The sequence below is a fragment of the Vitis vinifera genome, chromosome 6 (genome assembly GCF_030704535.1).
Source record: "Vitis vinifera cultivar Pinot Noir 40024 chromosome 6, ASM3070453v1".
Classification (NCBI taxonomy): Eukaryota; Viridiplantae; Streptophyta; class Magnoliopsida; order Vitales; family Vitaceae; genus Vitis; species Vitis vinifera.
The window spans coordinates 22788962-22804449 of NC_081810.1; the positions used below are offsets into that span (position 1 = coordinate 22788962).

Genomic DNA, 15488 nt, shown 5'->3' on the forward strand with positions numbered 1-15488 from the left:
ATCCTTCAAATACCTATAATTGATTGTAAGGATATGAGGTTGGAATAGACAAAAATACCCCTTTTTACTTACACCCATCATTTTGTCTTTATACCACCACTCTTTACATGCCCCATCCATAAAATTCTCCTTTATTTAATCTTTTTTTTATTTTTTTTTATTTTTTAAACTCCTTTAAAAATAATTAAAAAATCAACATTATTTTCTATTTTTAAATTATAAATAAATAAAAATTATATTAATGATTCAAAAATTATTTTGGAACATACTTTTGAAAAAAATATTAATTTAAATGAATAAAAATTATTTTTTATATTTTACAAGTAAATAATTTAATGATTAAAACACTATTTAAAATAAATATATTTACTATTTTTTTTTCTTTTATACTAAAAAGTATTTTAAAGTTTATTTTTTTTATTATTATAAAATAAAAAGTTTAAAGTTTTTTTTTTAATCTTTTTCTTTCCATAGTTTAATAATTTTTTGAACATAGACTTTTGTAATAAGTTATATGAATGTTCCAAATTTGTTTATTAAGGAATTTTTTTAATGATTTGAATTAATTGAAAATTTATTGAAATGAGAAAAAAAAAAAAGAGAGAAAGAGGATAGATGAAGAGTTTTTATTTTAAATATCCAACTAAAATGTTTTCGTATTTAGAATCAATACATAGTATAGTAGAGATTGATTTTTTTCTCATACAAAATGGTTAAATGATATGTTTACTCATTTTAAATAAAAACAAGTAGTTAAAAATTATATAGATTATGTTTGAGATTGGTTTTAAAATATTTTTTCTAGTTTTTATTAATTTTTTATTTTTAAAAATTATTTTTATTTTCTATATTGTCTCTTTTTGAAAATACATTTAATTAAAAAAATGAAAAAAAATTTTTAAAAATGAAAATTGAAGACCTTGTTTAATACTAAGATAATAAAAAGAATTAAATTTCATTTATTAATTATTCTTTTTTATTTTAAAATATAATATGTTCACAATTAAATAAAGGAATTGGTCAATTGTATATTTTTTCACAAAAATGTAATATGTTCATAAAAAAAATTGGATTGAAGTTTTTTATCATTTTTTTAATCAAACTACTAGAATCATGTTTAATACAAATATAGGCATATATGCACTACGGGAATATGAAATTTGTGTCACTATATAAGAGTATTTACTAACTGTATAAGGGAAATATACTAAGTGTACAAGCAGTGTATAAGATTACCATTTATAAAAGATTTCAATCTATTTTGAACCACTCCTTTATTTTCCTTGTCACCCACAAATTGCATACTCATGTCATGCACTTTATTTAACTCCCATATGGAAATTCCGATACTTTTCTCAATAATGATGTTTGGGAAAAAAAAAAACTAACCCTAATTCATCCATCCTTTTATTAGTTAAACAATTAGAAATATGGTTAACACACCTACATGGACATATTACTTAGGATAGATTTATTGTACAATGGTATTACACTAATTGTACAAGGGAAATGTACTAAGTGTACAAGGAAAATGTACTAAGTGTACAAGGGTGTACAAGACTACCATCTATAAAAAAATTTAATCGATTTTGAATCACTTTTTCATTTTCCTTGTCACCCATAGATTGCATACCTATGTCATGCAATTTATTTAACTTTCACATGGAAATTTCGATACTTTTCTTAGTAATAATGTTTGGGGAAAAAAAATTTAATCCTAATTCATCCACCATTTTGTTAGCCAAACCATTAAAAATAAGAATAATATACCTACATGGACACACAACTTAAGAGGGATATATTGCACCATTGTACAATGATGTTACACTAACTGTACAAGGGAAATGTACTAAATGTACAAGGGAAATATACTAAGTGTACAAGGGTGTACAAGGTTACCATTTGTGAAAGATTTTAGTTAATTTTGAATCATTTCTTTATTTTCTTTGTTACCCATAAATTATTTATGAAATTTGCACTATTATATAAGGGTGTTACACTAACTATAAAAGAGTATTCCAAAATTAAAGTGTTTATTACAAGTAAACCGAATAAAATATATATTTTTACTATTTTACCTTTATAAACATAATGTTAGTAGATATTAAAAAAAATCATATTTAAATAGAATTAAAAAGGATAAAAAATTATCTTTGTAACATTTGTAATTTTTTTTTATAAAAAATCATTAATTTAAATTATCAAGTTAATTTAAAATAATTTTTTTGTTGTAATTATAATTTTGAAGATTCTACGATTTTTATATTATTACTTTTAATTTATTTTCTTTGATTTTTTATTTTAAATTTCATCTAAACTTGTTTTTTCTTACATTTATATGTTTTCTATTATATCCTTATTTAAAGTGATTTTCATCTAATTTGTGTTCCATTATATTCTCTTTTCAATTTTAATGTGTTGTTATGCCTCTTTACATAACAAAAGATTTTGTTATTTTTCATCTACAAAACTTTATACAAAAGATATCATGTACAAGGAAAAAAAAATAAAAAAAAGAGAAAATTATGATATAATTTACATACACATCTCTTAATATGATACATTTGCTTAACTTAATGACATCATGCTTTAATAATTTAAACCATGTCAAGTCCACATCTATTTTAGATTTAAAAGGGCATTTGAATATTTTTCAAATTATTAAGTTATAATACATTATTCAATTAAAAATTAATTATCACCATTAGTTAAAAAATGATAATGTTACAAAATAATATATTAAGATAATATCAACGTATTGTCCAAAAAATAGAGAAAATATTCAAATAATTGTCTACAACCTAAAGATATTTATATATATATATTGGATAAAAAAGAATAATAATATTTTTTAAGGTGTTTAAAAAATATTTATTATATATTTTGTAAGTTTAAAAAAAAATTATGAGGTATTTAAAAAATATTTACTTTAAAAATATAGTAATAATCATTTTCAACCATTGATTTTCAATATTTAATTTATTAGGCATGGTTTTTAGGAGAAAAATAATTGATGAAAATAGTAACACTTTTCTATAAAAGAATTAATTTACATGTCCCACCAATTAATATGTGAGAGAAAAAGATAAGGTGAATGATGAAAGAGAGGGAAAAAAAGAATGAAAGAGAGTAGGAAATTAGTTGTTTTCTTTTTCTTTTTGACAATAAAGGGCATTTTCGGAAAATTGAATGTTTCATATCCTTCTTTTCAATTTGTAAACTTTCTTTAGGTGTTGGGCTTAAATACGGAACTTATGAGGATCTTTTATTAATTTTTGGGCCCAGCCGGGCCCAAAACACAATTCTCCCTTCTTCGGGAATGGAAGCAACAATAGGACTTCTGACCCTATGCACAGATTCTGAGTCTACCCATTCCAGCGATGCTGATCGAATGGCACCAGATTCTCCTAGTGGTTTCCCTGTTATCGTAACCTGAAAAGATTTTCTCTGATATGGTCGTTGAAAGCGCAAGATCGAAGGGGACACACTGACGTTCAGACCCTCGTTGGCTTTCACAGTAGCCCTGTAGACGGAGTCAGAAGGCCCCACATTGGTAACCATACGATAGAAGGTGGCGGAAATAGTAGCATTAGGGTCCTCAAGCTGCACATACATGGAGGGGTAGTTTAGAACATCATGGGCTCTAAATTGACCGACGGTGGAGCAATTTTCGATGACCTCATCAGTGACAAGTTGTAGTATTGTCCCACTGTGGCCTTCGTGGCACAAGAAGCGGATATAATCAGTTTGGGTGATGTAGACGAGACCAGGGTCCACTGCTGCTGTTGGGTTTATTTGACCAGTGACATAGCCCAAAGCAGGTGCCGGGTCCGGGACTTTCAGTTGAGTAGCTGAAAACATTAAGCAACCATGGTACAGTTAGAAAGAATTTAAGAAATTATTCACAAGATTTGAAGCATTAAAATGAGAGAATGGAAGGAGGCTGCTTATGTTATATACCAGTGGTCATGAGTCTGCAGACTTAAATGCAGCTGGAGACCAGTAAGGATGGAATGTCTTGATATAGGCGGCGGGCACAGTCACATGAGGAGTAGCCATAGATGTTCCTGATTCTATGTTAAACACACCATACTGCTTGTCTAAAGGACTCCGGTCATGGATGCATATTTCGCATAGGCAGCGAATATGTCAATCCCTGGTGCAACAATGTCCGGCTACACCAAAACTGAACACCATTAAAGCAGCTAGAGGGAGATAGAGAGATAAAAAAAATAAAAATAATTTTTTTTTAAAATAATGAGACCTTGAGGATGGTGTGGGAGATTCTATTGGGTCCTCGAGATGAATAGGCAGCCAAAAAGGGAGCAGTTACGTTAACTTAGGGACTTGGATATTGTACAACAGGGTTTCTGCAGTTTAATTCAAAAGATATATATCTGAACTTTTCTGACTGTCTTCTATGAAGTCAATGGCATGCAACAGATATGGAACAGGTGATCCGAAAAGGCTAATATGACCATGTATGTTAATTGGTAATTAACAATTGAAACTTACTTGGTTGAGTTTATATATTTGTAAATCTGCTTAATATCAATGACGGAGGTTGGAATGACAAAGCTATGGGCTGTCTTTAACTCTTCGTCGTCTGAGATCAACACCCCAACCTCACCCAATTCCTTCAGGCAATAATCTTGGGACATGGGAGGTCCCCCACATAGAATAATTTTTCCCTTGACCTTTTCCTTATCCAGGGTGTCTGTATCACATGCTCTGCTTAAGTTTTCAATGATCAGATGCCTACAATGTTATATAATTTCAACAATCCAATTACAGCGGGCAGCTTTTGATATTCTTACTTGGCATCAGAGGATACATCTTTTCTAGTTTGAATGTGTTAGGAGAAATACCCTGTGATGAATGCAGTGGAATTGTAGTTATTAGTACTGTAAATCCATTAATAAAACACCACCTTCGTTTTGTTATGTATGGACAGGGACTTACAAACATATTGACACCGTTTCCGAGAGCAACTGGGGTTCTAAATTGTCTATCCATGCCAAAGGCACCAACAGTCATCGTCCAAGGAGCTACATTATCCACGGTAGACATCATGCCATCGTTCCCAGCTACCATGCATACTAACGAAGATGTCCTTTTTCATTGCATGGAAGGCACCGATTGACATTAGATCTGCGAAGTAGAGGGAGGCTGGTCCACCAAGCGATATTCATAGCATGTCAACGCCATCGTCCAGCCTGTCCAGGCCATCATCAAAAGCTACCATAATGTCGATGCATGTTACTGCATCCGACAGGCCAGCACACCTTGTATATGGCGAGGCGGGCCAATGGAACACCCCACGACTGCTACAGAAATGTGAGTGCCGTGGCCTTGCGTGTCTACAGGAGATAGTTCTTGTTTCTGGTGAAAGGAGTATGCCCTTGCCCCTATCAGGGAAACCTCATTTATTAAATATAATAATCACATGAATCATTTAATAAAATAAGATGAACATGACAAAACTGATGGTTAAAAAAGTAATTCGACTCATATTTTTCATTCAAAATCCACAAAAAGAGAACTCATAATTTGTGTAAATTAAGAGTTTTGACTTAGCCTGCTTTCTTTAGAATGTAAAAAGAATATAGAAGAAAAAGCTAAAAAAATAAAAATAAAATTTAAAATTAATAAATTATTTTAATATGTTAGATTTATTTTATCAAATTTTTATTAAATTTTAAATATGTAAATTTTAATTTCAATTATTATTATATTTTCGTAATAAAATCAAATATGAGAAAATCATTATTTTAACATGTTTTTTTCCTTAGTAATCAAATATAACTTAAATTTTCATGATCTTTTCATTTATTAGTATAAGAATAAAAAGATTATAATTGAAAATAAGCATTGTGTTATATTTGATTCTCAAAAAACTTGAAGGGAAAAAATAAAGAAGGAAAGAAAAAATTAAGAAAAAAATATCGAAAATACATTTTTTTTATCAAAATTTCTTCATCTTCATCTAAAGAAAATAGGGAAGAAAATCTTTTAATTGTTTTTTTCTTCTATTCTTTAATATTTTTTCTTACTTTTTAGTACACTTCCTGAGAAACCAAACAGAGTCTTAAGTGGGGCCTGTATTAACCGACCCTAGACCACTCAAAAGGACAAAGCCTAAACCCGATCTAGCCCAATCCAGCATTGGAATTGCCACTAATATTAACTTCCAGCCCAATTCAGTTCGGGCTGGGGGAGACCATGCACAAAAGCACATCTTGTATCATTTTTTTTCTTAGCTTAAAACATCAAACAACAACTGCTGAATGTAGCATCACTCTTTTTTATATTAACTGGCACAAATTTGAATTCAGATGGATGTAGTTGCATTACCTTAGCTAGGGTTTTTATAATATAAAGCATGCATGAAGCCTTTGGATCACTGCAACTGGACCATATCCTACAATTTCCAACCTTCTTCCTCTCTTGATGGGTTCATTTCTTCTTCATTATATGCCTTTCAGGGTGAAAGTTGAAATTTTTGTGGATATGCTTTGATTCAGGAAATTTTGAAAAAAAGAAAAAAAAAAGATAGAGAAATGAGGGGCCGCTCGGCCATGTTTTCTAAAACTTATCTTTAAAAATGGTTTTAAGTTAAAGAAAAAAAAATAATTTTCTAATGATTTATACAAATATGAGTATTTGACAAGCTGTTTTTAAAAATAAAATACAAAAAAATTGTTTGAATAAATTGTTTTTAAAATATATTTTTTTTGTTTTGGTTTTGTAAAACCATTGCAAATTCAATTTATATAATATAAATTAAATTAAATTTAAGTCTAATTAAAAATTAAATTTTTTTAATTATAAATAAATTAAAAAATAGTTTTTAGTAAATATGAATAATAAAATCATAAATTATATTTTTTATTTAAAAAAAATATTATTTTAGTATATGTTAGAAATATAAGGATATTAACACTTATTTCATAACTATTTTTTAAAACAATTCTAAAAAAAAATAGTTTTTAAGAACAGTTTTTGAAAACTGTTTTATGATTTTTTATAAAATAAATATTTGTTTGTGAATTCGAAATGTTTTTAACTTGATTTGTATATTTTTAAATATATTTTAAAAATAATATTTATTTGTAGTGTTTTATTTGTAATCATTATTTATATTTTTATAATTATTTTTTAAAATAACCCTTGGAAAACAAGTTAAAAGAACGAAAAACAATTAAAAGATATTATCTGAAATTTTTTTTTTTCTGTTTTTATGAATAGAAAATTGTTTTATTTATTTATTACCAAACGATTTTTTTTCTACAAAATAAAAACTGTTTTTGAAAACATTTATCAAATAGACCCTAGCCTTATGGTATTTTTTATTTTATTTTTTTTAAAATGAATAATAATTTAAAATGATAATTTTTAACAATATTTTATTTAAAATGAATAATTAATAAATTTTAACTTTTTAACATGTAAATGAGTAAAGTTTTTCACTTCATCTACACATTTAATACTAAATTGTGAATAGAGTAATCTAGAATATTTTGATTTAATTTGTAATTAATCAGATTGGTTTTTTGAATTCAAAATTATTTTTAAAAATTAAAAAATTCATTAAAAATTTAAATGATTAATTATGTCTTATTTAATTTATAATTTATTTACCTAAATTTAAAAAATGTGATTGTATGTAGGAGAAATAGTAAAGTCATCACTCATAATATATGAGTTTTGATCTTCTATTTTTTTTTTTAATAATGATTAGATTTATTTTTTGAGTTCCAAATTATTTTTAAAAATGGTTAAACCCATTAATAAATTCAATACAAGTGTCACTTGTTTTGAAGTTTTTATAGTGAAAAAATTTACAAAAATATAATTATATGCTAAAAAATAATAGAGTTATGAACAAATTTTTATCCATAAATGTTTAGTATTAATGAGTTTATTATTTGAATTTCAAATTATTTTAAAAAATTACTAAGCTTGTTAATGAATCTAACACATTAAGTCTTATTTAATTTGGAATTTAATTGTCTAGTGAAAAAAATAAAAATAATGATTCTATATAGATGAGAAACAATAGAGTCATTTTAGACCAATTTTTTGTATTAATTGGTTCACTATTTGAATTTTAAATTACTTTTAAAAATTATTAAACTTGTTAATGAATTCAAAGCATTGACTTTTTCTCAATTTGTGTGTATATGTATATATATATATATATATATATATATATATATATATATATATATATAAAAGAAACTTACTCATAAATTTAAAATAAATTTTGATTTATTACTTTCTAATATTATTAAAAAATTGTTCTTTATTTTACTTTGTTTTTAAAAATTGTTTTTAGAAAACAATAACCAAATAATGTTAGAAATTTTTAAAAACAAAAGGCTGTTTTTAAATCACATAACTAAACATGCTTGAAAATGATAAGGAAAAATTTTATTTTATTTGTTTCCTTTTTGATTATTTGTGGAAAAGTTGATCATGAGAATAAATAAGAAAATTATGGTGTGGTTTGGATGTACTAATGTACTTCCTATAAATTTTTTTATGTTTTATATATAAGTAATTATTATTATTATTATTATTTAAAAAAGAAAAAAAAGAAAAAAAGAAACGCATTCAAACCACAATTAAAATTTTCAAAATTGTCATTTCCCCCCTTTTAAAAAAGAATTAACATTTTCCTTTCTTTTTATACATTTTTTTTTATTATACTTAAACGTTAAAAAAAAAAAAAAAAAAAAAAAAAGGTTCCCTTCCTTTTATCATTTTCCACTAATCTAACCTATGGTATCCTTGTCAAAAGCTCCCATAAATGACTCATCTTATGACTCTTTCCAATTCAATAAAATATTGCAATATATGGGCGTAGATGGAAGCCAATTATTCCATTTTTTATATGCCCGGATGGGAGAATAAGCAAGGTGCATGGTAGATGAAATAAATATTTTCTTGACCATATAATTTCAGGTGTGATTTGTACCCTCATCATTAACACAATTCATGGTCTACCCTTGTATCTTTTAGAAATTATGGGATTCCTATGAGTGAAGTTGGTGCTGGATTTCAAGGCATCATGACAATGGTTCAAGTAGTTCTCAAGTGAAATGGGAAATTAATGGCTAGGGCTAATTTTAATTGGTCCCTCTCACATTTCTCTTATGACACATCTTTGGTGTTGAATTTTTCAAATGCTCGCATAATCTTCGCAGTTATCATGACAATATTACCCATTTTTGTTTGTAGGTTAGTGGAAGTTATCATGACTACCCATTTTTGTTTGTTTGTAAGTAGATTTCTTCTAAACTTGAAATTTTTATAGATGTTACGTGCTATCCTTTGTGTTGAACATCCTTATAATCTTTACCGTTATCATGAAAGACAATTATCATGATTGAAGCCTTATAGTAGATTATAATAAGGACTATGATTATTTGAATAATAATGACTTTCGAGTTCATTAATTTTCTTTGAATTTCTTTTTTTTGATTAATTTTCTTTTTATTTTCTTTATTTTTATAGTACATCAGCATTAATCTTAAGTAGATGGAAATTAAGAAGACTTTTACAAGTACTGTTGAAGATTTATTTATCTTAAAATTTTAATAAGATTTTTCCTTTTGTTCAAATACTATAGTCACATCATACATTTATTTTAAAAGGCATATAAATAAATTTTTAGCAGTCATAATTAGTTTATAATTTCTTAGCTAGAAACTATATTAAATGCTTAGAAAAATCATTTCATGATTTCTTAAGGTATGAAGGAAAAATAAGTGAGACTATTTCTCATATCCAAAAGGTATGAGAAAAAATTTAGAAAAAGTTTTATAATTTTCCGAAACATAAAATACGTAGAAAAGTTATATTATGTAATTTCTCATATCTAAAAGTTTAGTAGAAAATACAACAAAATAGATTAAAATAACACATTCATATATATATATATATAAAGGTTAATGGAGGTAAAGGTAAGAGAAGTTGGAGCTTGAATGCAAGTGATTGATGAAGATAGAAAATTAGCAGACAAATAGGTGTGCATTAATGAACATAGACAATGTGAGTAGTAGGTATTGTGTGCAAATAGAGAGTGCGCAAGATATTCTATGTATATAGAGACGCTAAGCAGAGGAATTGTGCATATGCACAAGTTCAAGTGTAAAAGTGACCATGCCAATTGAGCCTGAGTGTGCATATGAACATGTTTGGACTTTGGGGGGCATGCATTGAAGATCTTAGGCATAATTTAAGCAATAAAGAAACAAATCTTTGCCCCATAGGGTGTGTTGGAAATTCTAATTGAGGTTTGAATGTTTCAAAACTCAAATCTTTTTACAGTAGAGATCTTGAAACCTTGCAATCTTTCGTCTAATAGCTCCCTCACATGTAGTAAACACTGGCCCTAGCAATGCTGAGGAGCAGTATTATGAATATGAAAATGCTACTGCTAACTCACTTGGAGAATATGCATGGCATATGTATACAAAGCCTAAGAGATCGATGCGACAACCAGATTAGATGCAATTACACTGACAGGCTTCAGCTGAGGAAGAGAAGACTTCATCAGCTGAAATGACGAAGTTATGGCCTCTTGCCACTGGGTAGGCCTACAGCACAGGCCTGAGTAAACATATCCCGACAACCATATGTATATAATTTGCAGGCACCCACAGAAGAAGTCTAGCACAGATTCGAGCATATGTGGCAGTTGCAGCACTATGAGATCACGCTATACACGGTTACGCCAAAAAAACAATTAACGCAGCTTCCAGTTTGTCCCTTTCATCTTGACATACGCCATGACCTAATCTCCAACTAAGACAAAATTTAATGGGACCAAAGGCCACATCATGAAGGTCGATAATGACGTGGTCATCTATGCAGACTCAGAAATTACAAATCCCCGAAACGAAAATCTAGTCACTGTAAATTTTATATATAGCTACTTGATTACATGTCAATGGAGTAGATGATGGTTTCATGGGAATATTTAGCCTTCAAAAACAATGAATTACAATATAATATTCATTCTTTTCATTTTCCAATATTGGTTTTTCTAGAAGACGGACCACTTGAGGAAAGGTCTTATTAAAGTACGGTAGGTGAAGCCTAACTGCTTTAGGACACAACAACGAATAGAAAATTAGGGAAGTGGTCCAAGAAGCCATATACTGAATCCAAGCTCACAAGAGAACATGTTCCTCAAGCATGAGAAGCAACAGTTAGGCCACGATATGAATTTTCGAAAGGACTATATCAATCTACATCTATCACACATGCCTAAATTAAGATAAAGTTGTTTTTTGGTTCACTAATCTATTGCTTAATGTCACATGAGAAGCATACCTATAATTGCATATGTTATATCTTGCCGCAAGCTTCACATGAGGGGCATTAGAAAGCAATGAGGCGCCGAATCAAAATTAAGTATGTCTTTCCATTAATCTATCATGCAGGCCAATCAATCTCTCACCAAATTCCTCATGTATTTGCTTGCTTGCATGTGTGCGTTCAGTATCATCTAGGCGATTCTTGTTTTGACACGAAATTCAATCTGTCCCAAGCTTTTTAATGAATCCCATGACAAGTCGCCTCTATGATTTGAAAAGTTGTGTATCAAAATGATTAATCACCACGCTTGATGCACAACAAAATCATCATGATTCAAAAAATACGGCCATAAAGCTATGTTAACTTCACCTAATGTAACAACCCAAATAGATCATGTGTCAAATTTCTTGATAAAAATGAATTCTACCTCTGATTCAACCGCCCAAAAAGTGAAAAGAGAGAAACCCACCTTCCTAAAGATGGATAAAGACAAGGCCAAGCTTAATCAAATAAGTTTATCAAGCTCTCTTGTGATATAACTAAAGCATAAGATCAATTAATTAAGAGAAGCCAATGTCAAGTTTGGTTGATGAAAATTAAAAACATATTAATTTCTTGGGGTCTACAATTGCATCTAGCCATGGATCATGAGCGTGACAAACTAACCAATTCAATACTATATCCTGCAGAGAATAGTCCGACATGAGTCACATGATGCCAATCTAGAAGTTAAACTTGTCCAAAAATTTAATTGCTATTCAATAAATTATTACTAATCAAGGGGCGGTATAACCTGTCTTATCCATGGCACGTGGTTAGACTTGAAAACCTTGCAAGATACACACCTCTGCAGATGGTCGGTGATGCAGATCTGACGTGTGACCATCTCAACTGATTCAATTTGTCCCGTTTCATTTCACTACTCCATCAGACCTTTTTGTTTCACTCTCTCAAATATAAGAAAAATGATAGATTTTCATGTCATTTGTTGTAAAATTGAAGGTATTCATATGCACAATGCGTTGCCGAAGAGAGTTTCAGTTCCCCAATTCTAGACATAATTATACGAAGGGACGAATATATATCGAATCATGTACATAACATGAGGGGTTCATCCACCGATCAAACCATAAGAACACTACATACATCATTTGAGAAAATGGCTCTTAATTGTTGTTGTTCTTTTTTTTTTTTTTTTTTCCCCCCTTTTTTTTTTTGGCTTTTCAGTGTGAAGGGAAATTCTTTACAAACCTACAATGTGGCTGCTAGACCATTATTCATACGATACAAGGTCATTGAGCAATTGGGTTTTCCACCATTCTACACTGCAAGTAGGATTCATAGCAACTGCTAAATTTAGCATGTATCTCCAAATTTGCCATGATATGTGGATCGCCAAACTATTGGTGCTGCCTTCTCTCATGAACTCTGACTTGGAAACCACCTCTCACGGTGGCTGTGAGGCCGGGAGCAAAGCGCTGAGCCCGGCTTGGCACTGCATCCTGGATATCGAAGCGCCGGACTAGTGCTAAAGCAACGCTTTTCATCTGCACCACTGCCATTTCCTTGCCCAGACAAACTCTGGGCCCAGCTTGAAATACTGGGTACTTGAAAGGGTTCTCAGCCATGAACTCTCCGTTCTTTAACCACCTCTCTGGCTTGAATTCGAGGCAGTCTGGGCCCCATGCTTTCTCCATACGCCCCATTGCATAGGGATGAAAAGTGACCCTTGTACCTTTCCGGACAAATGTTCCATCGGGTAGAACATCTTCTTGCAGTGAGAACTTTGAGTCGAATTGAATGGGTGGAAAGAGCCTCATGCTCTCATATACCGACGCTTGCAAGTAGTGCATCTCCCGCATTTGTTCGAAGCTTGCTTGTTCTTCAGTTTGCCCCATGATTCGATCCGATTCTTCCCGAATTGCAGACACCACTTCCGGATGCTGTGACAGCAACCAGAAGAAGCTGGTGAGAGCGGATGCTACCGTATCGCGGCCGGCTAGAAGGAAGCTAATGACGATGTCTCGAAGGTACTGGTCGTCGGAGACTGAACACATGAACCTCGAGAGAAGGTCTCTCTGGGTTGAGAAGCCTGCTGTGCGCCTTTGCTTTATCAACTCATGTGCTAGCTCATCCACCATTTTAATGGCTTCCTTGAGCTTCCTCTCTGATCCTATATTCAGCAGCCGCTTCATCTTCCAGATCAAAGGCGATGCCGTCATTGCTCGCTCAGCTGATAACTTGGATGCAAGATCAAAGGCCTCAGCGAATTCCGACATGGGCAAAGATAATTGGAGGCAACCGGGGTCTAACCCGAAGGAGAACCGGCAAATGTTGTCGAACGAGAACCGCCGAAGCACATCCTGTAGATCCAGAATGGCTTCGCTTCTACCGGCAATCGATGACATCAGAGGAATCAGCCTATTCTTGATCTCTGACGTAACGATCTCGAATGCAAATGTCCTTATAGAAACACTCCCGAGCTCCAGACTCGCCATTTTCCTCTGAAACTTCCAGGAGTCACCGTCAACATTGAAAATACCTCTGCCCAACAGATCACCCAAGATGGCCGAGAAAGGCTTCCCTTTCGGGTAATTGTCAAACCTGGTCTTGAGCATGTACTCAACGTTTTCAGGATTTGCAGTGATGATGTTGCCGAGCACGTGAACATGAATGGTCCTGCTGGGAGACTTCCTCAGAAGATGAGTGTACCAATCTGAGAGATTATCAAACTCCATCTTCCAGCTACCCGACAGGTAGCTCCGGCAAACATCACAATCACAACAGGGCCTCAACCTCAAGATGAAAACCAAGAAAGCAAACACAGAGAAGAAGAAGGTGAAAGCAAAGAAGAAGAAGCAGAAAGTAGTATACATAAAGTGCAACCAGGAGGAAGCTTCACTGTAGTATTCCATGGAAGAATAAACAAATCCAGAAAGGAAAGAGATAGACGAAGGAGAGGAACGAGAGGAACGAGACGCAGAAGGGGTGAAAAATGATAGAAGGGAGGCGTCCTTAAATGGGAATTTCAGTTGGGAAGTGGGGGCGGAGTGTGGAGCAGTGATACGGACTTTTCAACACCTAAGGGCAGGAGGCATATGAGAAAGACAAAGAGAGAGAGAGTGAAACGAGGAAAACGTGCGCTAAAATATATCGGAGGGAGTCGCGGGCGCCCACACAATACTCACACGTCATGACTCATTCCAAGATGCGACAATCAAACCACGTGCTCCAACTTATGCTAGTGCCCTACTGACCATCTCGCTGCATCAATCTCCCCTTTTCTAGTTTCCTTTTTCCCACTTCCACCCCACCCGGTGACTTTTCTCCAATCTCATGTCATCTGCTGTTCTCGTCTTTCTTTATCAAATTTGGTTCTTCCTCTCTGTCCATTCAAAATCATCCTTCTACGCACCTCCTGCACCCATATCTTCTTCTTCTTACCTTATCAGTTAAATCTCTCCTTTTATATATATATATATATATATTAAATGACTAAATTTAATTATACACATTTAATTATGCCAACAAATCTTTCATAAAATTCTCCTATAAAAAAAATTATTTTCCTTCATTATCATTTAGTATTTTTAGTAAGGTGGTAAAACAATTCTTCTTTGCTTAGGTGAGAAAGATATTTTTGGTTATATGAATTTTTCTTCTTCCTTTCTTTTTGTTTTATTTATTTATTTTTATTTTATATACTTATGAAAAATAGTGAAAATGTTTAGGGTCTGTTTTCAATTGTTTTCAGAATAATTTTTTGTTTTTCAGAATAAAAAAATAATTATGCAAACATATATAAAGATTGAAAATAGATGTATAGAGATAAAAATACTTTTTAAAAATATTAAAAACGGTTAGCAAACAAGGCTTTTGTTCTACTTTTTAAAATTTTTTTAAAAAAACTGTTTTTAACAATTAGCAAACAAGACCTTATATCCAATTATGAATATATTTACCATTTTCAAATTTGTTTTTCAAAGTTGGAATTACTTTGTGTTTTTGACATAATTACTCCACAATATCTAACTAAAGGGATAAAATAATCTTTATTTTCCATACCCATCTTAAATACCAAAAAATGTGGTTAGGTCCATCTCAAATTACATTTATAATTTCAAAACTATTGGACTTACCTTTTCTTAATATTGAGATTA

At 31.0% G+C, this 15488-nt stretch overlaps 1 protein-coding gene across 1 annotated transcript; it reads right to left on the reverse strand.

Moving 5' to 3' along the window:
* Nucleotides 1-12350: 12350 nt before the first annotated feature.
* LOC100261934 (cytochrome P450 94A1-like) lies at nucleotides 12351-14372 on the reverse strand. Its single transcript, XM_002264861.4, has one exon. The coding sequence runs from the start codon at nucleotides 14241-14243 to the stop codon at nucleotides 12729-12731; it is 1515 nt and encodes a 504-aa protein (XP_002264897.1). The 5' UTR covers nucleotides 14244-14372; the 3' UTR covers nucleotides 12351-12728.
* Between the last annotated feature and the right edge of the window lie 1116 nt (nucleotides 14373-15488).

What these genes read in the sequence shown, in the direction of transcription:
- LOC100261934 (XM_002264861.4), bottom strand. Translation starts at nt 14,243, where the DNA reads ATGGAATACTACAGTGAAGCTTCCTCCTGGTTGCACTTTATGTATACT.